At 39.9% G+C, this 27,043-nt stretch overlaps 3 protein-coding genes across 3 annotated transcripts in view; all 3 read left to right on the top strand.

Moving 5' to 3' along the window:
- The window catches only part of LOC311094569 (uncharacterized protein), a 93,063-nt gene that overhangs the window by 28,977 nt on the left and 37,043 nt on the right, over positions 1–27,043 (top strand). The window lies entirely within an intron of this gene.
- Positions 1–27,043, top strand: part of LOC311094737 (uncharacterized protein) — a 231,146-nt gene that overhangs the window by 197,133 nt on the left and 6,970 nt on the right. The gene's annotated exons all lie outside the window — the stretch shown is intronic.
- Positions 693–15,570, top strand: LOC311094793 (uncharacterized protein). Its single transcript, XM_084132971.1, has 3 exons — positions 693–734; positions 8,113–8,396; positions 13,959–15,570. The coding sequence occupies exons 2-3, from the start codon at positions 8,339–8,341 to the stop codon at positions 15,386–15,388; spliced, it is 1,488 nt and encodes a 495-aa protein (XP_083989097.1). The 5' UTR covers positions 693–734; positions 8,113–8,338; the 3' UTR covers positions 15,389–15,570.

The raw sequence follows: 27,043 nt of genomic DNA, 5'->3' as shown, positions 1-27,043 counted from the left end.
TTTCCACGTTTTGTTTCCTCATTGTGCAGACCGCCCAGACAAAACCGTCTCACTAGCCTAGTCAAAGTTCAGAGGTAATATTAAATAGTCATTAAAATACTAAAAATAATCAGTGTTGGGTGTAATGCAACTTAATTAATTATTTTTTGTTCTAAAAGTAAAATAAGGAATTACTCTTAAAAAAATTGGTACAGTAATCTTTTTACACTGTTGAAGATGTAATTAGTAGCTTTTAGTAGCCTAGAATAAAGTAAAAGTTAGGAGAATACAATTCTGTAGAAGTATTTTTATTTCAGTGTTTTTTCTTTAGTAAGGGAATGCGCTAGTCGAACTGCCTCATGGATCTAAACATAACAGTAGTTTTCTACTTTAATATGGGGTTTCAACAAAAGCCTTTACTATAGTCTTAGGACGCTACAGAATAAACTGAGCCGGACTTTACAGGCCAAAACACTTTTCAGACTGGATGGAGGTGATCCTCCTCTGCTTATTCTGACTATTTTGGGCTTCACTTGAAAAAGTTCCTTTCATCTTTAGTAACTGGAGTCACTTCAGTTCTAAAATAATAATAATAGAAGGCTACTAGTAAAGCTGAATCTGCGTGGCCCTGATTGGCTGCGGGGGTGTCCCGTACGCGCGTGCTTCCGATGACGTCACCGCTCGCTCGCGCCGTCTCTCTTCCCTCATTGAGAGTTTCAGTGTCGAGTCTTCTGAGGAGAGGAGAGCAGTTCACGGTATTTCTCATAAACACGACCAACACACACACTTTATACAGTTTGATTAAGCGACAGGCTCATTTCTGTATTGTTTTCATCGATCACAGCGATACTTGTGCGTCTTTTCTGGCGTCTTCCTTCTGAAATAAACATTTAGTGCAGCAGCAGCGAGCATGAGGAGAATATGTTGAGTTCATTCAGACCTGAGCGAGTTTGTGTGATTGTCTCGATGTTTGTGTGAGAACTGTTACTGAATGTCGAGTTAAGAGTTAAAGTTTGAGATCTGTGAGGGGAATCGATCCCAAGTGTTGCTGTTGCCGTTTTCATGTTTACCTTTATTTCTTTGTCGGCATTTATCTTTGGCAGCAGATTACATTGATTTACTTATTAAAATGGATGTAGACACTTATTGCCCCGTATGAGTAATGAACGTGGGAAATATCAAGATATGCATGGGAATATTAATTAAGTTTGACACAGGAAACGTTACATTTTCTTCATTTTTTAGAGTTTTATGATCATTGTCAGTTTCTGTACATACAAATATGTAACATGTTAATGGAATTACTTTATTGCTATCTAGAGTTATTATAAAGTCAAACTATATTTAGATTCACATATTATGGTGTTGTAGTTATTTACCTGAAGGGGTTATTTATTTAATTATTTTGTTTTATTATTGGTGATTTATCACTTATTTTGGTGGTCATATTGTGAGAAATAACAGTATTGTCTTTCAGTAGAGCAGTTTTATAGGCTTTTATCATGTATCCTGACTCAAATAATGTGTTTCTATCAGCAAACACTCAGAATAAAGTGAGATGATCTGCTGATGATCCTGAATGGCTTGTTGAATGAGTGTTGATAGTCTGAGGCTCATCAATATTAACAGATCTGCTGAAAACACTCTTTTCATGACAATAGTTACTGTTTTCACCTCATTTATTATGCTGATGTCTTCAGATCTCCTGTAAATTGTCACTTAAAGGTGCTGTATGTAGCTTTTTTACCAAAACGAATCCTTTTTTTTATTGCCTGTGTGTGAAGGGGTTGTAATCTCACATTAAAATTATCCACTTTGCGGGTTTTGCTATTACCTCTGAAAGCAAGTATTCTTATTTTTATGTGAAGGTCCCGGGTCGGATTTACCGCCAGTGACGTCACCTGCACGCGCGCTCCCGAGCCTCTCGCCTCGTCTAGCCTACTGGCTTTGCACTCAACAGAGACGACACTGCAACTTATGACATGGACTTATGACTTGTGCAACTTATGACATGTCTGATAACACTAAGAAACGACCTGCGCCCAGCAAAACACCGACTCCAACACAAACTCCACATTGATAAAAAAAAAAAAAAGAAAGTTTTTTCTGCTGAAGCTCGTATTAAAGGCCAGACGTGAATCGGATGAACTTCGGGTAAAAAACACGGATCAACATCGGCAGGGCATTTGAATCATAGAGAGAAACCTGATCTACAAACCTAGAATGTACATTTCCTGAAGAAAATGTGAAGTTAGTGCTTGCAGTGGCAAAATTCGGCACGGTTGATAGGGTTCCATACTTATCATGGTAACATTACGAGCATGGAGCATTAGTTCAACGTCAAGCTGATAAAAGTAGCCTATTTTTGTAACGTTGCAGTGGGAGTTTACCTGAGTTTCCAGCATGTTGTGGGATGCTTTCTCCGGTGTGTTGCGTGACGCGTCTCAGTCTGGCCGGTACCCACCGTGCTCGCTCATAAGTTCGAGCACGCGCTTGTAAACTTATTGGTTGCAATCTGAAACATCACCGCTAGAAGTCGCTGAACTACATACAGCTCCTTTAAAGCTCATTTCATTGGTGTCAGCAGACTGAGGGGGATTTGTTGGCTACTTTATGTAGCTTTAATAAATTCTAGAATGGTAGTTCAGCAAAAGCGTATAACAGAGGGATTTCTTTGTTCTGTAAGAAGGTACTGTCTCCTATTCTCTCTATTATGAATAGGGGTGCAACGGTACAGATAGCCCACGGTACGGTCCGTACCTCGGTTTTTGGGCCACGGTCTCGGTTCGGTTTCGGTACATGTTTTGTGCAGAAAGAGACTGCTATTTCATCCCAAAAATATGTTTTATTTTTCTTATGAGCATAAACAGAATGTCACAGTAGGAAGAACATCAATGTATGGAATAACACTCTAGTCTGTACTCAGGGTGCGATTTGTGAAAAAAACAGAGGGGGGGGGGATGTTTTGAAACATTTTTATTCATAAAAATAAATCATGAGAACATGAACTTCATTCACTGCATTTGCTGCTCTGGACCCTTTTCATTGTTCCCAGCTAGCTAGCTAGAGTTTTCGCGCTGAAAAATTACATAAATATTTGTACTTGGTGACATTCTGAAAAGCCGTACATGGATCAAAGCTAATGGACAGGATCAGATAAATCAGAGCTTAGATTCTCTGCCCGAGCCGGAACTTGACCCGAACCGGGCCGGCCCTTGATCCAGCACTTGTGTTACAAAATGCAACACGTCATGAACATGTCATGCTCAGCGTCTCCTCCACTCGCACGCATCAGGATGTGCAGTAGCCTATATCGGGAGACTTGGAGTGGGTCAGACATGATTTTGACCACTTAATTAAGTTTTGTTTTGTAGAAAACCTTTCTTTAAAGTGAATTTCGTTTTGTATAAATTGTATCTTAATTTTAATACATTTTTCATCAACGAATTGCATGTATTTAATAAATAAGAAGCAAATATAGCAGACATAGGCTATAATCATAGAGGCGCGCCGCGGTCACTTGCACTGCACGTTAACTGGAGCGCATCTCATCATAAATTAACCGGAACTAAGTGTATTCCTCAAAGAGAATATTAAGAAATATATCTAAAGAAAGCTTGAAATGTCTTTAAACGAAACAATTCAAAACGAAAAGAAATAGGGAACACTCTGATGTAATCCATGCATTTCTCCATATATGCGCATTCACTACGGAGATGGCGATCGTCAACTTCATCTTTGCTTCATCTCAACTTCCCTGGCGCCACCCCTGGGTTTAAATCGGGCTCGGGCTTATAATTACAGTTAATGTGTCGGGCCGGGCCGGGCCGGGCCGACAAAGTCAATTCGCCTCATTCGGGCTTCGCGTCTACCACGCCGCGCGAAACGCCTTCGCGCCCAGGACCTCTAGACGCGCGTAAACGCGTCTTTGCATTGACTTAACATTGAAGTCACTCAAGAGTGAGTGAGTAATCAAAAAACCTTTGCGTTTAGCCTCAATTGAGTAAAACACCGTATGTGTAACTTCGGCCATTCATAGTGGTGTGACTGGGCTGCTTGCAAGCACGGCGCTACACCGGGGCTAGGGGGCGCTAAAGCCCCGTCAAAAATCTGTGTAGCCCCAGTTAAGCCCACGCAACCAGGGGGCAAAAGACCCGCGCTCTTAGTTCGTACCGGAGTACATCTGACCTCAACACGCAAAAATCCGGTGCAGCATCAAAGTATTTGACGAGCTGCACATGACCACGCACGTAGTTGTATGCATCAAGGGATTTGTACGCTCTAATCATTTCTCTTGTATACACATTTGGTGTCTGAATTAGATAATTATATAGCCTATATCAGGCCATACAATTGCTGACCACTTCTTGTCATCCACAATCCAAAGATCGTCAGGTATTATTGTATAGGGATCCGGCAAGATCTCACCATTGCTGAGAGTAAGTTTTTTAATATAATCGCCACGGTCAGAGGTACTAAGGCTTCATAATCCATAGTCAAATCTTTGATTTACAGTAAAGTAACGTTATATGTGTGCAGTCATGATATGTTGCAGGTCGTAAAGTAACGTAAACAAGGTTAACTTATATAAAAGCAAATTCGGGCTCTATAGAGGCTATTACATTACTAACTTAGTCTAACATGATAATTCATACATGCATCACAGTATGTCCGGATTTTGATTCGTAAACAGTTGGACGTTTTACATAATGTAATATTAATATGAAACACAAACAAACAGATCCAACTCTGAAATTGCAGTTTATTATTGAGTCAACAACAAGAAATTACAAACAATGCGAAATTACGTTAATTAATGTTCTTTTACAGAACTCGGCATAACAGATAGCTGTTTTTTGCCCAGTTCATTTTTAACAGGTACAGGGTGTTTGTTTTTCTTGCTGTGGCGTTGTATATTATTAATTCTATTTTTGACGTTGTGATCCGAATCATTAGACACCAGTGATGAGCGGGTCAATGTATAAACAACCCACACCCGACCGACGTTTTCAACTAACCCGCCCGCAACTCGGAGCGCAAAAAAAGAAAAAGAAAATATTGTACCCGACCCGCATTTTTTAAAAGTAGGCTAGTAAATGCTCTTCGTTGCGTCGTTGAAAAAAAAAAAGAATTCTAATTTTGTCAAGAATTATAAAAAAATCGTCAATAAGCTCATAATTTGTAGCTACTAAAATAGTCTAAATGTTTAGTTTTAACAACAATTTTAAAAAGCTGGCTATGTCTATTTTGATGTTTCTGCGCAAGTTCAGCAGACAGTGAGGTTCGGGTTTGTTCCGATCAGAGCTCGTGAGCAGAGAGCGCATTTCTGAATATTCCGCTCCGCTCACGGTCGCTCCCCCAACACAAAATGGCCTGTTGGTTCGAAAATATGTGGAATAAGGGCTACCTCCGACTAATTTTTTTTTCTAGTCGACTAGTAGTTGTTCATTTAAGCCATTCGTGGACAAATCGCCCCTTTAGCCTATATTAATTTAATTAAATAGGCTAGCCTACAGGATAATAAGCCGCACGCATAAAACTTGCCACAAAGAACCGGTTAAAGTAATGATTATGAATGTGTCTAAATTAGCAAGGAGACATTTAATTGTTTAGTAATAAACTGGTGTTTTCTGTGTCGCTGCAAAGATGAATTTGATGATTCGGACTCGCCATGAACGCCAGAGAGAAATGCACATTTCATTTGGATTACATAATCAGAGAGTAGCCTATTTATTTGGGTTTGAATATTTTCGTTTAAAAGTAGACATTTCAAACTTTCTGTAATATATAGCCTATATTTCTCAAATCTGTGAGGCACAAGCTGAGTTTCGGCGCCCTCCGGTTCACGTGCAATGCAAGTGATCGTGCCGGCTCCTTATTACATTGTCTGCTATATATTTGATTCTTATTCATTAAATACGGGCAATTGATTGATAAAACATTGATCAAAATTAAGATACAATTTATACAAAACGAAAATCTTTTAAAAAGAGTTTTCTATAAAACAAAACTTAATGAAGTGGTCAAAATCATGTTTTACCAAAAACAGCGCCGTTGCTAGGAGGGCGCCAGCGCCTCTGCCTCTCAGCGCCTCTGCCTCGCGAGTAGATGATAGCCCTGAAGACGCCTAGCAATGATATACCTTTAGTGGTAGTATACCTTTAGTTAAGCTATACCTTAAGAGTCTTCGTAGCGCGCTAAGAGACAATGTTATCGGAAAATGCAGCCCAGGTATGATGCGTATGAATATGATGCGTAATGGAGATTCCAAAGCTCTCTTCTTTGGTCAGAACCATGGAGAGCGATCGCGGATAGGTCTGTCCTATGCACCGAAACTTTTAATAATGTAACAAAATATTTAAAGAGCATCAAGCTATTAAAATCTATATTATGTATACGCACAGTTAATATAACAGTAGGCTATTAGTCAATATTTTTTAAGCAGTTAAGCAGTGATTGGATAACGTTTTTTATTTTTTTATTTAACGTTTTTAATTTTAGGCTTAGTTATTTTGTTGACTATTCTTTGGCCAAATCCAATTAAAGTGCTGTGTATCATAGCTGCTTTTATTGAAAAAACGAGAACCTCTATATTATAGAGTAACTTAATTAATGAAAATCAATTGTTTTCTTAGCACCCCCACATATCGGTCCAGCTCCCCATTAGCACCAGTAGAGAAACAATCCTGGCGCCGTGCCTGGCTGCTTGTCATCATAGAAACAGATAATCAGACTGTGATGCTTATCTTCAGTAATATGCTGAATATGCGGCGTAAAAAAAGACCTGCAACCGTCTCGCAAGTGTTGATAGGCTATTACTCATGAGGCGTAACCAATCATATAGCGCCGTGGGCGGGACATTGAGCGAGTCTGCAGAGTGGTGATTACAGAGAGGCTGCGGAGCCAGTCAAAGTAGCGCATTTTAAAATAAAATGGACTTTAATCAAACCACGGATCCGTGATAAGTTTTGTGATCCTCCTCGCCACTAGTGAAGTAGCACTGATCACTTTGAGGGGGGGATAAATTTATCCCCACCGGGGATAAACATAAGCAGAGGCAGGGATACATTGACCAGAAAGGGGGAAATCCCACGCATCCCCCCCGGCAAATCGCACCCTGTCTGTACTGAACAACACTAAGTAATACAACCTCTTCAACTATCACTTATATGAAATACAAAATGTAAACAAACACACTTCAAAATATTCAAGTGGATCCCAATTCCAAACCTTGATAACTGGTATATGAAGTGATCAATGTGAAAGAAAAAGTGCACTTTTACCTTTAACAAACATAAATTAGCTTGTGCTTTGAATAAAAAAAAGCAGAGCAAAATAATATAATAAAAAAATACTGCATTCAGGATACAAAGTGCAATGTTATTTACTCATCCACTATTGAGAGATTCTTGTGCAAAAAGATGAGTCTATCAACACTGTCTGGTGCAAGGCGAGACCGGTTGGCACTAACGATGTCCCCAGCAGTGGAGAAAATTCTCAACTTTTCAGAATGCCGCAAGCGCATCGTAGGTCACGTGACAAGAACCAACCAGAGCGCAGCTGATGGTTGCTTTAGCAACGACAGACGCCTCCGGAGCGCAACCGCCCTAGCGCTTTGGAAAAAGGAGAACCTGGCACGCCTAGCGTTTTCTACGCGTTTTTAGGCGCGATATGTGAACGGCGCCTAAAGCAAAAACTAAAAGGATCAGCGCAAACTCAATGGCAAAACCGAAGTCCCGCGGGACACGAGGGTAGATTGTCCCGTGCAGGGCTGACCGAACGGTCCGAGATTTTACCGTGTACCGTTGCATCCCTAATTATGAACACAGTATAAGGGTCCTCCAAATGTACATGTGGTAGGATAGCCAGAAACTGACCATATGACCTTGTTATTCAATGTGTCATATTCATATATGATGTAAGGTATACACTATCTTATTGGTATCTATCTAACTATCTAACTCGCTAACAGTCTATCTAACAGTAGCCTATGTTTATTTCTGTTTATGCTTTCAACTGTTTTTCTTACCATTATTTGTTACATTATTTTATATAAGAATTTACATTATTTTATTCTGATGTCCATGAGCATAAAAACAAACTCAGTAACTTATATATTTTTGATTTTGGCAGATCAACTCCTCCCACTGCAATCACATCATTAGTGAATCTCCTCCCACTGTAATTCATCATCAGTGAAGCTCCTCCCACAGTAACTCTTCATCAGTGAAGCTCCTCCCACTGCAATTCCCTATAAATGCTGTAAATTCCCATCAGCTACGAGTGAAGATGAGCATCAGAGCATCAGGAAGAGCTGAAATCTGCAAAGACTGAGTTTATTAAAGAGGACAGAGAGAACATGAGTGATCCAGAACCCTGCAGAATGAAACACACTGAAGATCCTGAAGAACAAAGAGGTTGGTGTTTATTCTCCATTCATTCATGATCCTGAAGAACATTCATGTTAGAAACCAGTGTTTCCCACAGAATTAGATTCTATTTGCGGTGGTGGGGTGGGGTTTGATTAAGGCACAACAAAAGGGTTAAATATATCATATATTTTTATTTACATGTATACACATTTCCATTGTCAACACTTAGTGTTAGATAACTTAAAGACATTGCTATTGCTACATTGCTATGCCATTGCTACACTTTCTATGACTGCTCCACAGACGACTTGTTGCAAATTTTGCAGCCTTTGAACATTTTATTTTACGGGCCTTTTTGAAAAAAATGTTCCAGTGCCCTATCATATGGGAAGGCCTCAGGACAGGGTCCATTAGGGCTGGGTATCGCTCAAAAAATTCCGATACCGATACCTTGATTTCGATACCGGTTCCAAACGATACTTTTTTCGATACCAATTTTATGAAATCCATTTTAACAAGATTACATAACACATTACCTCAGAAAAACTTTGGTTTTATTTTTTCAGTTTGACTCATGCTCATTCACCAAAGCTGAATTTGTTTGATAAAAAATACAGTAAAACTTGTAACGTTGTGAAATAGTATTACAATTTAAAATCTTATTTGAACATATTTCAAAATGTAATTTATTCCTGTGATGTCAAAGCTGAATTTTCTAAATCATTACTTCAGTGTCACATGATCCTACAGAAATATGAAAACAATGTGCTGCATAATATGTTGGAAACTATGATAAATGTTTTCATGATTCTTTGATGAATAAAAATGTCAGAAGAACAGCATTTATTTGAAACAGAAATCTTTTGTAACATTACACATGTTTTAAGGTAATTTTTGATCACTTTGACCACCAATGACTGCCTCATGCTCCAAAACAACCGTGGGCTCAAATGAGTCTATGACTGAGATGCCTGTGACAAAATATTATAAAACTATTTAAAAAAAGTAAAAGTTATATTATATACTTGTTTTTGAAATTGGAACCTACAACGTTATCTACTTGTACGGGCAGTCGATATTAACTAGCAGCTATTTACAGCGTGTTAACATTTACGTATTACATGCTGTAACTGTTATTCTCATGTTAACATAGCTAATTATTAGACTAATTAATAGCTAATTATATAGACTAGGCTCCTTACATGCTTGCTAATAACTAAGGTGGGTCTCCGAGCCGCGTTTCCATTACCCTGCAAATCGCGCAAATTGAAATTGCGAATTAAAAATACGCTCAATGGAAACACGTCAATTTCGCAAAAACTCCCATTTATCGCAAAAAAGGTTTTACGTTCGCGTGAGGTGGTTTTTCAAGCAATTTGAAATAAATTTGCAAAACTGTAATGGAAACAGTTTTTGCGCATTTACAGGTCACCTGACTTACAAAGCGCGGTGTGTTTGGACAGAATACGAGACAGAGTTCTGTGTTAAATTCATAAAAGACAAAATAATTACAGGAATACTGGATTCTAAACCCCAAAGAAATGCCACAATCAAGACCTCGGAGGAGAAATGAGTGAGAAAACACCTCATATGTGCCGCTCACAGTATAAGGGTCTTTACTTGCCATTAATGCTTGGATAACACGCTTAGGCCTATGTCTCTTTACATTAATAATCATAATAATAATGTCTAGTTTGGTGGCTGTGATGTATATATAAACCTACCAACGTCCGTTGCCATGATTTTTGGAATGACTGATCGCGAGAGGAAAAAATGACGTTTTAGTCGCATAACATCGGTTAATGGAAACGCCGTCATTTTGCAATAGTTTTTTAATCGATATTTAGAAAAAAAATCACAAAATATTTTGCGTGAATCTGTAATGGAAACGTGACAGCGTTTAACATAGACTAACTTCTCAGAGTTATGTTGTGCAACAGTGTTCATTATACTAACCATTCAACTCCGGATTGATTCTGGAATCTTCGCTGAGGGAATAAGCACCGGCAACAATCCGTCCTCCAGCGCATGCTCGTGTTTTGATTCAGATCGTGCTGGAAGAGGAGGGGATCCGTTGTCAGTTTGTGAGGGAGAGAGGGAGCAAGCTGCGCGCAGCTCTACAATAAAATACAATTTTACCCATATTAAATAGTTTAAAAATCTGAAAATCAATCCGTGACGGTCAGCGTTGATATTGTGGGCCGCCACAAATTAATGAATGTATGGGAAACCCTGGAAACATTCAAGCACTTCATCACATTTAGATAAACAGTTCAACTATGAAACGGTATTTGTCAAATATTATATTAAAGGAACCATATGTAAGAAATGTATTTCAATTCATCATAAAATGGCCCTGATATGTCACTAGACATTAAGAAATCATGTTAATTTCAAACACTTATATCACTGACAACAGTAGTCCGGCCAGGATATTGTCATTTAAAAAGTGAAGTTGCAGCCCTCAACTGATGTTGATGTTGTCATCTTGTGTTTTGGCCTGATGCTCCACCCTCCACCTATCTACCAATCACGAAGTCAGTAGTGTTTCGGCATCCGGGTTGCCAGCTCTGCTCTAGTTACCACAGCTACGTAGCAGTCTACGTTCCTGCTGGATCCTGCAGCCTATCTGGCAACCTCGAGTCAGGGGGAGGGGGAGGGGATACACCGCTCTACAGTAATTTGAAAGTGATTGCAGTACCAGTTTTGGCCACAATCTTACATACGGCTCCTTTAAGTTATTCATGGTTATAGAGATTCTTCTTACAGTAACTTTGGTAACAGGGTTGATGAATACAGTCAGTGCTACAGTTTGTGTAAAAACTGAGACAATGGATTGAGATTTTGACCATAGCCTTCACCATACCTAGAGATTGGCATGGAGTACTTTCCATAAGACCATCTCTCAATGCAAATCAAACCAGCTATTAGGCTAACTGAAATAAAACCATGCCAATCTCTAGGTATGGTGAAGGGTATGTGATGATGTGGGGCTATTTTAATTCCAAAGGCCAAGGGAACTTTATCAGGATGCATAGTATCCTGGATCCATGAAGTAACTGGCCTTTAAAAATAAAAATCTGCCTGCCTCTATGGGAATTTAACATAGGGGTGTCCAAACTTATGCACCCTGTATTTTAAGGAAGAACGTTTATTTATGTATGATACATTATTCATTCACAAAGAAAATTGGTGTCCTTAAAGGTTAGATTTTTCCTAATTTTTTTAAGTAAGGCATTAAGTTCAATTTCCAAAAGATGATTTTTTTATTCCTCTTTTTAGTCAACTTTAGCATGGGTGTCTTAACTTATGCATAGCACTGTATATATATATATATATATATATATATATATATATATATATATATATATATAATAATGACAACTATCCCATATATAGATCACACTGTCAGAGAGTTTGGGAATACTAACACATAATTTATACTAGGGCTGTCAGTTAAACGCGTTATTAACGGCGTCAATTTTTTTATCGCACGATTAACGCCTAGCAAACTTTGTAGGTTTTTTTTCACATTCTTTTGCAACAACTAGTAACGTTAGTAAGACTACAACACCACACTGGATCTAGCTAGACCGGAAACAAAACAACAGGCACGCCGGCGCCGCACACACTTGTTTTATCCAACGAGTGGATGAGAAGCCGCGTCTAGGACAACTTGTATCGCACATTGGACTGCACACTTTCTCAGTTTATGGCCAGCAATAAAAACGCTGAATGGCGCCGCCGGTGTGTGTACACTCATAGAGAATAATGTGTTTGAATTTTAAATATGAGGTGCTGCGCTTCACTTCTCGTCCAGTGGAGACCCCCCCCCCCCCCCCCCTTTAACATTACGTTTTGAGTGGATGAATGATGAGCGCGAGACGCCAAAATGGATGCCAATAAGATTCTGAATGGAAAGTTTAATTTTAAAAGTGTCCAAATGGTTCAATTGACAAGACCAAAGGGATCTGTGTGTTTTGTTGTTGTGAACTGAGCGATCATCACAGCACGTCCAGTCTGAAAAAACACTTGACAGCCAAGCACACACACAGCTGATGTGAATTCTCCGCCCCCTCGTCAATATCAGGACCTCGTCAGTAATACTTTCACCCTTTTATTGATGGACAGTGTTACAATGTGTGAGAGATTATTTGCTCCAAGTGAGAATGTTAGTGTGAAATTGAACACTACAGTATATGCCAATGTTGTTTTGTTGTTTATATGCCAATGTTGTCAAAAAAACATTTGCACAAAGCAAGCCAATCCACTTTTCCATGTTGATAAGAGCATTAAAATGAGAAAAAATAATGGGACAAAAAGAAATCAAGAGACATTTAGAATAGATAAAAATGTGCTTAATTGCGATTAATCACGAGTTAACTATGACATTAATGCGATTAATCGCGATTAAATATTTTAATTGTTTGACAGCACTAATTTATACACACAAAAACTTAAGATCAGAGTTTTAAAAATCAAACAGTTTAAAAGAGGACAATACATCACGGTTATTTAAACCAATGAGCATTAAGCTGTGTCATCAGCAAGTCGTTTCCCATCATGCTTTTGATCTTCAGTCGGTGGAGAGCAACTGTAGAATCCGACACGGCACAGTTTCAGACACACGTCAGCATGACATCAGAGCAAGGCGGACCGCACTCGGACACATTTATAACCAGCATGCATCTCGCGCTGATCACCGGTGATCGGTTCTGCGCAGATTTTGCTCATCAAGCCTATTTTTTTCTTGTCTTCCCATCATGCAGTAGAAAGATCCCAGATGATGTTCTTTCCTGAGTGTCACAGTTTTAAGAAATGCTCTGTTTTTAAAAGGAGGAAAATGTCAGGGGTAACAGGGTTGAGTGAAACATGTAGGACACAAATAATGCTAATAAAAAAAGTTAATTTAAAGCCAGTTAAAGTTATGGCCACTCTACACTTTGAGCTTGTGAAGTTTCTACAGACACTCCAACGGCCGTGAAATGACGTCACATTCTGCGGCAGCTTTTTTACAAACACAAGTTCAACATATAACAAATAATAATAATTCAAAATGTAAAAATAAACAATCCACTCCACTTGAATGCTAAACGCTTGTGTTATTTCTCACAGGGTAATTCACTTGAGCTTGTGTTTCTGGTGTCCCACTTTCACATGCGCATGAATGGAAGTCAGTGCAAGGAAAAGTCTAGTGTGAACGGCCATTAATAATTAACGGTTTTAGTCAAATAAATATCAATCTCAAAGTTGGTATTGAAACATGGCATGGCATGAAACATTGTATATTTTAATGTTAATATCATGTTAGATAATTGTTTCATTGATCAAATATATTCAATAGTTCTTGCTAAAGAAACATGGGATTCGTGCCTATAATGTTTTAAAGATAATAACTGGAAGATAAATTTACCTCATTCATTGAAAGTTTCAAGGACATATAATCAATTATAAAGGCATCAAATTATCATAATATTTTATAACAGTTGTCTACTTTCTAATATTACATCAGGGCTCACTTTCATGTCCTTTCACTTTATATTTCTCTCTTTGAATTATTTTGATGTACTGAAAATTAAATGTAATAATTTTTTTCTTTCCTGTCAGACCCGATGGAAGAGAGCAAGGAGAGTGAAGAACTGAGTGAAGTGAAGGAGGAGAGTGAAGAACTGAGTGAAGTGAAGGAGGAGAGTGAAGAACTGAGTGAAGTGAAGGAGGAGAGTGAAGAACTGAGTGAAGCGAAGGAGGAGAGTGAAGAACTGAGTGAAGCGAAGGAGGAGAGTGAAGAACTGAGTGAAGTGAAGGAGGAGAATGAAGAACTGAGTGAAGTGAAGGAGGAACATCATGTCAAACCTGGAGAAAAACCTTTGAGTCGCTCAAAGACTAAAAAGACATTTTCAAAGAAAAGAAGAGCCAAGAAATCTACAACCTGCACTCAGTGTGGAAAGAGTCTCACAACCAAACATAATCTTAAGATTCACATGAGGATCCACACCGGAGAGAAGCCGTTCACATGTGATCAATGTGGAAAGAGTTTCAGTCAATCATCACACCTTAATCTTCACATGAGGATCCACACCGGAGAGAAGCCGTTCTCATGTGATCAGTGTGGACAGAGATTCTTATGCAAACAATATCTTAAAAAACACATGATGATCCACAACGGAGTGAAGCCGTTCACATGTGATCAGTGTGGAAAAACATTTCTTAGTGCATCACACCTGAAGTCACACCTGACAGTTCATACGAAGGAGAAGCCACATTCATGTTCTGTGTGTGGAAAGAGTTTTTCACAGCTGCCTAATTTACATAGACATGAGAAAATTCACACTGGTATAAGAGAGTACATGTGCTTTGAGTGTGAGAAGACTTTTACTACAGCGTGCAGTTTAAAACAGCACCAGAGAATTCACACTGGAGAAAAACCTTACAAGTGTTCACAGTGTGACAAGAGATTCAGTCAGTCAGAACATCTGAGATCACATGAGATGAACCACACTGGAGAAAAACCTTACAAGTGTTCACACTGTGACAAGAGATTCAGTCAGCCATCATCTCTGAAAACACATGAGAGGATCCACACTGGAGAAAAACCTTACAACTGTTCACACTGTGACAAGAGATTCAATCGATCAGCAGATCTGAAATCACATGAGAGGATCCACACTGGAGAAAAACCTTACAAGTGTTCATACTGTGATAAGAGATTCAAACACTTAACAGGTCTGATAACACATGAGAGGAACCACACTGGAGAAAAACCTTACAAGTGTTCACACTGTGACAAGAGATTCAGTGTGTCATCATCTCTGAAAACACATGAGAGGATCCACACTGGAGAAAAACCTTACAAGTGTTCACACTGTGACAAGAGATTCAGTCAGCCATCACATCTGAGATCACATGAGATGTTCCACACCAGAGAGAAGTCGCACACCTGTGATCAGTGCGGGAAGAGTTTCTCTATTAGAACTAACCTGAAGCGACACATGAAGATCCATGCAGTGGAGAAACCACATCACCGCATGCATCGTTAAAATAGTCCAACAGACTACAGTGGCTCAACCTTAAGTTTATCAAGCGACAAGAATACTAGCTATTTGTGTTCATCAAGTGATGAGAATACCCCACTCTCCCCTACGTAATATTTACATATGATTTGACAGTTTACTTGAATAAATACCTAAAATATAAAAGGAGTGCATCATGCCTGACCCCTACATGAAGACTTTTGTTTTTGTGACTGTAAGCCATTCTCTTCAAATGTTATTGAAGTTAGAAACGTGTATGGCAAAAATCTTATGTAACTGTATAGACAGTCCCTAAATTTGCGAACGTCAAACTTTATGCCAGTTAATCTCCAAAAGCCCCAAGCGGAAAAAAAAAAATTACTTCATTGCAGGGGCGATTCCAGGATTTTATAAATGGGTGGGCACAGGGGGGACCAAGAACCAGTCAGGGGGGGACCAAGAACCAGTCAGGGGGGGACCAAGAACCAGTCAGGGGGGACCAAGAACCAGTCAAGAGGGACCAAGAACCAGTCAAGGGGGGACCAGGGACCAAGAACCAGTCAAGGGGGGACCAAGAACCAATCAGGGGGGGACCAAGAACCAGTCAGGGGGGACCAAGAACCAGTCAAGGGGGACCAAGAACCAGTCAGGGGGGGACCAAGAACCAGTCAGGGGGGCCAAGAACCAGTCAGGGGGGGACCAAGAACCAGTCAGGGGGGGACCAAGAACCAGTCAGGGGGGACCAAGAACCAGTCAAGAGGGACCAAGAACCAGTCAAGGGGGGACCAGGGACCAAGAACCAGTCAAGGGGGGACCAAGAACCAATCAGGGGGGGACCAAGAACCAGTCAGGGGGGACCAAGAACCAGTCAAGGGGGACCAAGAACCAGTCAGGGGGGGACCAAGAACCAGTCAGGGGGGCCAAGAACCAGTCAGGGGGGGACCAAGAACCAGTCAAGGGGGACCAAGAACCAGTCAAGGGGGACCAAGAACCAGTCAAGGGGGACCAAGAACCAGTCAAGGGGGGACCAGGGACCAAGAACCAGTCAAGGGGGGACCAAGAACCAATCAGGGGGGGACCAAGAACCAGTCAAGGGGGACCAAGAACCAGTCAAGGGGGACCAAGAACCAGTCAGGGGGGGACCAAGAACCAGTCAGGGGGGGACCAAGAACCAGTCAGGGGGGCCAAGAACCAGTCAGGGGGGGACCAAGAACCAGTCAAGGGGGACCAAGAACCAGTCAAGGGGGACCAAGAACCAGTCAGGGGGGGACCAAGAACCAGTCAGGGGGGCCAAGAACCAGTCAGGAGGGGACCAAGAACCAGTCAAGGGGGACCAAGAACCAGTCAAGGGGGGACCAGGGACCAAGAACCAGTCAGGGGGGACCAAGAACCAGTCAAGGGGGGGACCAAGAACCAGTCAGTGGGGACCAATCAGAAAATTTAACTGAAAATAAATACTGGTTTAGAAAATATTAAGCACGATTTCCAAAATCTTGTGCAATGCCACGTGTTCTAACATAAATGGTATTAAATTTTCACAGTTCTGTTCCAATAAATACAAAATAAAAATCACACAGACATTATTTAGTAATTTAACATTATTTTATTTACTTTACTTTTTACATTACTTTATTTTCTACACAAAATTAAATATTAAATGTGTATGTGTGTGTGTGTATGTTTGTGTGTGTGTATGTTTGTGTGTGTGAACATTCTCAGCATTAAATCGAAATCGATCGAAATTAATGCTCAATCTCGATTATCGAATCAAAAAATGGAATCGTCGATGCTGCCACGCCCCATATGTCACGTCACCTCGGCTTGCCTGTAATAGGTAAAACTCCTTTTCTCGAGAATATTGAAGCCTTTATTTTAAAACGCATTGCAGCTGCACAGCGTGAGCATCATAGCTCGTCTGAGCGAGCTGATTGTCTGTGCTGCAGCAACTGCACGAACCTATGGCGAGTTAGCAGTGGCGTGCGGTTCAATGAGAGCGCTTGGCGCCCTGCCAACCTCGAGCGCGCCAATTTGGACGCGGCTGAAGTGTATAAATTCAGAGAAAACTCGCTAAAGGACTTTAGGTTTAAATCGACTGAAGCGAAGTACCTGATATGAGCGAAATAGCACGGCAAGGCAACGCAGTACTCGTTCCCTTATCTCTAAGAGAACTGAGGTTATGCAAGTAACCAAGTACGCTCTTACGAGAACGTTCTCTCGTACTGCGTTGCAACCGCTGTGGGAACCCAAATTAAAACGACGTGCTATTCGCCTGTGACTGCTCTGAGGAGTCCAGGGAGCCCCGGGACTATAGGTAATAGGTTATATTGTTTCCAATTGACTGAAGATATAAGTTATTGTTACATTATGTTGTTAATAAACGTTTTAAATTTGACAATGTAGTGTGTGGTACATTGCGATCAAAGGTCAGATATTATTATATTGCATAAAAGTCAAAAAATGGCATAGCTTGTGCTTTCAATTTTTTTTTTTTTTTATTGAGAATCGAATCGAACCGAACCGTGACTCGAAAATATAATCGAATCGAGGATTTGGAGAATCGTGACACCCTTATTAGAGAGGTACTGGCATGGCTTTAAGTGTTTGCTCAACTGAGCCAGATGCAAGAAACACTATTATGAGGAACCTTTTTGGTTCTACAGCTCAATGTAAGTTGTATATATTTTGTAATTCTATGTTTATTATATTAGTAATTTAGTAAGTCATTTGAATTTATAAAGCACATTTACACACAACGCAAAACTGACCAAAGTGCTGTACAATGAATAACTAAAAAGACAAGTAAAAAATAAAACACATAGAATCAATAATCATATAACACAGAAATACAAAAAACAAACATGAGTGCCAGGTTAGGGAACAAGAAAGGCCAAAGATTAAAAATTAGTTTTTAACCTAGATTTGAATGCAGCAATGGAGGGGGCAGATCTAATATCCTGGGGGAGCTGGTTCCACAATCGTAGGGCAGCAACTGCAAAAGCTCTATCACCCCTCTGTTTAAGCCGTGAGCGCGGCACAAGCAGGAGCCCTTTGTTTAAGGATCTCAGTGACCTTGAAACTGAGTATGGCTGTACAAGGTCGGTGATATAAGTTGGGGCGAACCCATTAATTGCCTTAAAAACAAACAAAACTTTAAACTGAATCCTAAAAGGAACTGGGAGCCAATGCAAGGAGGCCAAAATAGGGACTAATCTGGACAGAACTAATCTGTTTGTCAAGGCAGAGTTCTGAGTCAAAAATGACACCCACATTTCTGGCATAAGGTTTGATAAATGGGGTGAAGTGACCTAAATTTTGTACCACAGTGCATCTTGCCTTGGGAGAACCAAAAATAATTCTGTCTTGTCACCGTTTAACTGGAGAAAGTTGTTAACCATCCAAGTTTTGATGTCTTCGAGACAGTCCAGAAGAGTTTGTATGGAATCCTTAGATTTTAGAGGCAAGTACAACTGTGAGTCGTCCACATAGAGATGAAAAGAGATGTTATGCATCCTTATGATGTCACCAGGGTTCGAATTACGGGGGAGCTAAGGGGAGCTCGGCTCCCCTGAAAAGGACCTGGGCTCCCCTGAAAGCCTACTTTGAGACATTTAGGGGGAGCTCTAAAACACTGTCCATTTTTTGTGTCGCATATAGATTTTGATTTTCTGTACATTTCTTGTACATTCTATACAAGGGAAAACTCCTTTTCTCGAGAATATTGAAGCCTTTATTTTAAAACGCATTGCAGCAGCACAGGCGAGAGCATCAGAGCTCGCGCAAGCGCTCTGATAGGCTGTGCTGAGGCAACTGCACAAACCAATGGCGAGAAAGCAGAAGCGCGCGATCCAATAGGAGCGCTTGGCGCCCTGCCAGACTCTGCGCGCCAAATAGAAGAGTATAAATACAGAGAAAACTCGCCATATGACAGATCTAATCGACTGAAGCGAAAACACCTGACGTGAGAGAAATAGCACGGCACGGCAACGCAGTACTCATTCCCTTATTTCTAGTCTAAGGGAACCGAGGGCTCCCCCGAAAGCCACTTTGTAATTCGAACCCTGGATGTCACCCAGTGGGAGCATATACAGGCTAAAAAGCATAGGACCCAAAATGGACCCCTGAAGGGACCCCATATGAAACGTAAGCAGAAGATGAGGAGAACTTGCCAATAGATACTGAGAAAGTCCTATCATTGAGATAGGAACAGAGCCAAAGTAATGCGGTCTCCCTAATGCCCACCTGCTGATCAAGGCGAGTAAGGAGGATGTTATGATCAATGGTGTGTCATGTCATTACGCCTGTTGCACCCATGGTACGGCCGCACAGTTCCTTGATTATTACGCCGGAATGAGAGTAGTTCCTAGCCATATAGGCTTAGAAAATTGCAACTTTTAATTTTCCGTCGATCTTAGTACACGGTTTAACTACAGAAGAGTCAAGTTTTAAATAGGAAAAATATTGAAAGTCTTTGGTCACTTTGAAAGAAATGCTACTGGACTCGTCAGAATCAATGATCTTTGCTAAGCTATGCTAAAAGTGGTACCGTCAGAACCGGAGATCGGCTGAATGGATTCTAAAACGGTAAAACTCAACAGTTTAACTCTGGGGGAGTTGTAAAATGAGCATATTTCCGAAAAAAGTGGAGTATCCCTTTAAGAGCTCGCTCAAGTACTGTGGAGCTAAACCATTTAGTGCTTTGTAAGTAATCAGCAATATTTTAAAATTGATGCAATGTTTAATAGGGAGCCAGTGCAGTTTTGACAGAACTGGGCTAATATGGTCATACTTCCTGGTTCTGGTAAGAACTCGAGCTGCTGCGTTTTGAACTAGCTGTAGTTTGTTTATTAAGCGTGCAGGGCAACCACCCAGTAGAGCATTACAATAATCTAGCCTGAAATAGAATGAAAGCATGAACTAATTGTTCCGCATTTGTCAATGAGAGCATATGACGTAATTTAGATATATTTTTAAGATGGAAAAATGCGGTTTTACAGATACTAGACACGTGACTTTCAAATGAAAGATTGGTATCAAAGAGCACACCCAGGTTCCTAACCGACGACGAAGACTTAACAGAGCAGCCATCAAGTGTTAGACAGTATTCTAGGTTATTACGTGAGGAAGTTTTTTGTCCAATAATTAGAATCTCTGTTTTTTCAGAATTTAGAAGTAGGAAATTACGAGTCATCCAATTTTTTATATCAGCTATGCATTCTGTTAATTTAGTGAATTGGAAAGTTTCGTTAGGTTTTGAAGGAATATAGAGCTGAGTATCGTCGGCATAACAGTGAAAGCTAATTCCATGTTTCCTAATGATATCTCCTAATGGTAGCATGTACAGAGTGAACAGCAGCGGTCCTAGTACTGAGCCTTGTGGTACGCCATACTGAACTTGTGATCAATGAGACATCTCTTCATTTACTGCTACAAATTGATAACGGTCAGATAAGTATGATTTAAACCATGCTAGTGCAATTCCACTAATGCCAACATAGTTTTCTAGTCTATTTAAAAGAATGTTGTGGTCAATGGTGTCAAACGCAGCACTAAGATCGAGTAACACTAATAGAGAGATACAACCACGATCGGATGATAAGAGCAAATCATTTGTGACTCTAATGAGAGCTGTCTCGGTACTATGGTACGGTCTAAATCCAGACTGAAAATCCTCGCAGATATCATTTCTTTCTAAAAAGGAACACAGTTGTGAAGATACTGCCTTTTCTAGTATCTTTGACAGAAAAGGTAGATTCGAGATCGGCCTGTAATTGACTAATTTGAAGGATCAAGTTGCGTTTTTTTAACAAGCGGTTTAATCATAGCCAGCTTAAAGTTTTTTGGTACGTATCCTAGAGACAAAGACGAATTAATGATATTAAGAAGAGGATCTATGACCTCTGGAAGCATCTCTTTCAGTACCTTAGTCGGTATAGGGTCTAACATACATGTTGTCGATTTAGATGATTTAACGAGTTTAGTAAATTCTTCCTCTCCTATAGCAACGAATGAATACAATTTTTCCTCAGGGAGACTACAATGCACTGCCTAATGCGATACCGTAGTAGACGGTTGCATAGTTATAATTTTTTCCCTGATATTATCAATCTTATAAGTGAAGAAGTTCATAAAGTCATTACTGATGTGTTGCTTGGAAACTTCTGGGCTTGAAGCTTTCTTTTTCGTTAGTTTAGCTACCGTTTCAAATAAATACCTAGGATTATGTTTATTTTCTTCTAATTGGGTTGAAAAATATGTCAAGGCAAGGCAAGGCAAGTTTATTTATATAGCACATTTCATACACAATGGCAATTCAAAGTGCTTTACATAGAAGAAATTAAAATAATAAAAAGAAATAAGAATAATTAAAACAGTTTAGAAAAATAAAATAAAATACAGTACAGTACAAACAGTTGGACGAACAGTGGCACAGTGCTCATTCATTAAATGCATAGCTAAACAGATGTGTTTTGAGTCTGGATTTGAATGTGACTGTAGGAGCACGTCTGATCTCCTCTGGAAGCTGGTTCCAGCTGCGGCTGGCATAATAGCTAAAAGCGGACACACCATGCTTAAGAGTGAACCCTGGGTATTTCTAGCTGATATGATCCTAATGATCTGAGTGATCTGTTGGGTTTATATTCAATGAGCATATCTACAATATATTGAGGTCCTAGGCCATTGAATGATTTATATACCAGTAATAATACTTTAAAATCAATCCTAAATTTAACTGGGAGCCAGTGTAAAGACCTGAGGACTGGGGTGTTCATATTTTCTGGTTCTGCTCAGAATCCTGGCGGCAGCGTTCTGTATGAGCTGCAACTGTCTAATGATCTTTTTGGGAAGGCCAGTGAGGAGTCCATTACAATAATCCACACTGCTGGTGATGAAAGCATGCACAAGTTTCTCTAAGTCTTGTCTGGAAACAAAGCATCTAATTCTTGCAATATTTTTCAGATGATAGTATGCTGATTTAGTTATTGCTTTGACATGACTACTGAAACTAAGGTCTGACTCTAGTGTCACACCAAGATTCCTGACTTGATTTTTAGTTGTTTGACCCCTAGAGTGAAGGTATGCGTTCACCTTGAGAACTTCATCTTTGTTTCCAAACGCAATGACTTCAGTTTTGTCTTTGTTTAACTGAAGAAAGTTTTGACACATCCAACTGTTGACTTCATCAATGCATTGGCACAGGGAGTCAATGGGGCTGTAATCGTTAGGCGATAGGGCTAAAGTAAATCTGTGTGTCATCTTCATAGCTGTGGTAAGAGATTTGGTTCTTTCTCATTATTTGGCTCATTGGGAGCATAAACAGGTTGAACAGGAGTGGTGCAAGAATTGATCCTTGAGGGACTCCACATGTCATGGATGTCCACTCAGACTTATGGTCTCCTATACTCACATAATAACCTCTCCCAACTAAGTATGACCTGAACCATTTAAGGACTATCCCAGAAAGCCCCACCCAGTTTTCCAGCCTGTCAAGAAGTATGTTATGATCGACAGTGTCAAATGCAGCACTGAGGTTGAGTAGTACCAGCACTGATAATTTGCCTGTATCAGTATTTAAGCGAATATCGTTTATTATCTTTATGAGCGCTGTCTCTGTGCTGTGGTGCGGTCGGAAACCAGATTGAAAATTGTCAAAGTATCCGTTCGAGCATAAGAATTTGTTCAGCTGATTGAAGACAACTTTTTCAATGATCTTGCCTATGAAAGGAAGATTTGAGATCGGCCTATAGTTGCTTAATATGGTCTTATCCAGATTGCTCTTTTTCAGGAGGGGCTTGACAATTGCTGTTTTCAGGGAGTTTGGAAAACTCCCAGAGAGAAGTGAGGCATTTACCACTTCTAGAAGATCTGCTTCTAAACAGTTTAACACACTTTTGAAAAAAGATGTGGGTAGTGTGTCAAGAGCGCAGGTTGATGTTTTAAGATGCTGTACAGTTTCTTCCAAAATTTTGCCATCAATTTCTTTGAAATCAGACATAGTAACTACTTTCTCAGGTGGTTTGATCTGTCTGACCTCAGTGAAACTCAAGGATGTGCTGATCAACTTTCTGATATTATTGATTTTCTCAGAGAAGAAAGAAGCAAACTCACTGCATTTGTTGTCGGAGCATTTCACTGGGAATCTGGCTTGGGGGGTTTGTCAGTCTCTCTACAGTAGCAAAAAGAGTGCGTGTGTTGATTAAATTGCTGTTTATAATATTTGAGAAGAAAGTCTGTCTAGCTTTGCTTAGTTCCATATTGAAAGCATGAAGGCTGTCTTTGTAGATGAAGTTTACAGAGGGAAGGAAAATACTAGCAGAGTCTGCTGGAAGAGCATAGGTTCCGTGTTGAGTAAAATGAAACTATGTACAGACCTTGGTTTTTCTACATTTACACAACTGTATAAATCTTTGGTTGACTCAGTTTTGTTTTATGCTACAGGAGTTTGGGGTTTTTAAGAGGTTTTTGACTGTAATTCTGTTCAAAATCAACAGAGAACAGAGAGGAGGGGAAAAGCAGTGTGGTGAGTATGTGTGTGCGGTGCGGTAAGGGAGCATGTGTGTGTGTTGTACCCAGCGGGATCTCTACTTCATCACAGTGCTTTAAAAAGAGAAATATTAGTTAGAAAAGAAAAAAGAAAGATAGATTAGTTAGAAAGAAAGATAGATTATTAAGATAGATAGATAGATTAGTTAGAAAGATAGATAGATTAGTTAGAAAGATAGATTATTTAGAAAGAAAGATTAGTTTGAAAGAAAGAAAAAAGAAAGATCAGATAGAAATAAAGATTAGTTAGAAAGAAAGAATGAAAGAAAGAAAGATTAGATAGAAAGAAAGATTAGTTAGAAAGAAAGATTACTTAGAAAGGAAGATAGATTAGTTAGAAAGAAAGATAAATAGATTGATAGATAGATTAGTCGAAAGAAAGATAGATTAGATAGATAGATAGATAGATAGATAGATAGATGGAAAAGGTTGAATATAGATATATAAGGTTTGAAGATAGATAGATATATAGATAAGGTTTATAGATAGATAGATAGATAGATAGATAGATAGATAGATAGATAGATAGATTAGTTCTAGCAGTTTACATTAAACATAGTTCAAACAGACATGGACTTTTGGTCAATGAAAGTCTATGGGATTTTTATGATTTTTAATATTAATTTTTAAGAAAACCGTAACTCAAACCAGTCTGAAAAGATATAGCACACGAAGTCAGAACAGTAGTAGTAGTAGTAGTAGTAGTAGTAGTAGCCTTTATTGTCACTTGGTCACAAGTACCAGCGAAATTAGCCATCAACCTGTCCATACAAACATACATACAATATGACAAGGGGGTAGACAGAACAGGAAGACAGAGCATTGAGGAAAAAATACAGCATGGAGAGGTGAGGAGAAAAACAGCCATCCAGTCCTGCAGCCATTCTCGGCGCTGGTCACAGACCCGCCTGTCAGATTGGTGGTACAAAGCGGTGAAGGCGAGGGATTGGGGGTGGGGGAGGGTGATTGCATATCTGTATATATGTAAGAGTTCGTGTATGTGTAGGCCTGGAGAGTCTCTACGCCTGGCATCCTAATCCAGGTGCCTCAGTCCGCAGGATGTCATAGCGATACACAGCAGTTGCCATGGAGTCAACCTTGATCAGGTCCCAGACAGAGTCAACAATCAGCAGGTGTCAGTGGGGAGTGGGGGAAGGAACGCAAGAGCGTCTCGCTGCAGTGCTCATCCGGGATGAAGGTCTGACCCGAGTTTGGAGTATGTAGCTTGAACAGTCTAGGAGGAGTTAGTGTCTAAAAATTTGCGGGATAATAATAAGTAAGTTTAAATACAATATCAGTAAATTGGCTCTCTCAAGCCAACTTAATTATAGCAAATGCTGCACCAGGCATAAGGCCACTTGTGTAAGTGATGTTATTTCATGTTTTGATTTTTGAATATCTTAGATTTAGTTGGAGACCTGTTTTTTTTGTAAATAGATTGTTTGTTTATGGATGATTTTTACGATATGGATTTTTATGCTATTATGTTACTCCTGGATTACTTACCAGAGGACCTATTTCCTTGATTCCCTTTTGAGGCCATAATAACATTAGCCAAGGACTGAAAATAACTTTTGTATTCTCCTGTAGGAGGGACATCTATATGACCTCTTAAAAACTACAGACAAGTCTGATCTCATCCTGAGGAAATTGACTTTTGACGTCTCGTGTACCTGCCATTAACTCTCCAGAATCCTCTTATGATCGCCTACGGTTGCTATTTGGGATTGTTTGCTTAGCTGGTGTTATTGTTTGGCATGTGTTTATGTAAATAGCGTTTATATATCAATATATGTTTGGAAAGAGTTTCTGATCTTTTGGCTGTTTTTTTTTTTCTTCAGTTTTCTTTGTTTGATTCTTTATTTTTTATATCTAGCATTACGAGCTTTCTAAATACGCTTTAGTATCAGTGCTCGTGTCTCTTTCCTGCCGTTTTGTTAATTACCTCGTTAGTAAACCAATACATCACAAACAAAAGCAGAACAGCTTGAATCTCCTCCATACTTATTATTAACGTGTCGCTCAACGGATTACTGTCCGTCACAGACTGGAGGAGCAGTCGCGTGCAGTTCTACGTCACCAGACTAATTTGCATAATCATCCCGGTACTTTAGACCGCAGTGTAAACGCAGAAAGAAACCAGTCTGGGGCAAAAAAATTACTGGGAATAAAGTTCCTGGGACAAATTCTTCCGGGTAATTTTGGTGGAAATGCGGCTTTAATTTGTGTTCTGAAGATGGACGAAAGTCTTACAGGGTTGGAACAACATGAGGGCGAGTTATTACTGACAGAATTTTCATTTTTGGTTGAACTAACCCTTTAATAACGCTGGAACATGGACAACTAAAGCACATTTATCACCATCACACACACTTTATACAGTTTGATTAAGCGACAGGCTCATTTCTGTACTGTTTTAATCGATCACAGCGATACTTGTGCGTCTTTTCTGGCGTCTTCCTTCTGAAATAAACATTTAGTGCAGCAGCAGCGAGCATGAGGAGAATATGTTGAGTTCATTCAGACCTGAGCGATGTTGTGTTCGTTTGTGTGATTGTCTCGATGTTTGGAGTGAGAACTGTTACTGAATGTCAAGTTAAAGTTTGAGATCTGTGAGGGGAATTGATGGGAATCGATCTCAAGTGTTGCTGTTGCCGTTTTCATGTTAACCTTTATTTCTACCAGAAAGACTCGGGAGAATTGATTTTGTAACAATAAACATTTATTTAGGAGCTCAGCAAGCAAACAGGTTCTTTGGCGTAGGCCCCGTTCGTAATTCACATTCAGAGGGTACGGAATCTGCGTGTCCCGCCTTAAGACAGAGGCAGGGGCGCAGCCCACCCCCCACGAAGTAAGGAAAGGGGCCATCTGGTGGTGGTGGGGTGGATGGAGGAAAAGAACATTCTGAAGTCTTCAGATGGAGGGGATAGCCTGTCTGGTGGTGTTGGGGATGATGGAGGGAGGACCCGACTTGGTGGAGTAGGGGGTTTGGAGGAAAGGTCCCGTCTTAGTGGAGGCGGGGAGGATGGTGGTAACTGGAGCGACAGCATCTGCGAACTCAGACATGTGTAAGTACTACCCTTTTATGCTACAGTAAATGATATGATTGGATAGATGAGAAGGTAATTAGTGACATGAACG

This window comes from Abramis brama, assembly GCF_963993115.1.
Source record: "Abramis brama genome assembly, chromosome: 1".
Taxonomy (NCBI): Eukaryota; Metazoa; Chordata; class Actinopteri; order Cypriniformes; family Leuciscidae; genus Abramis; species Abramis brama.
This window is presented reverse-complemented; position numbering and strand designations above follow the sequence as displayed.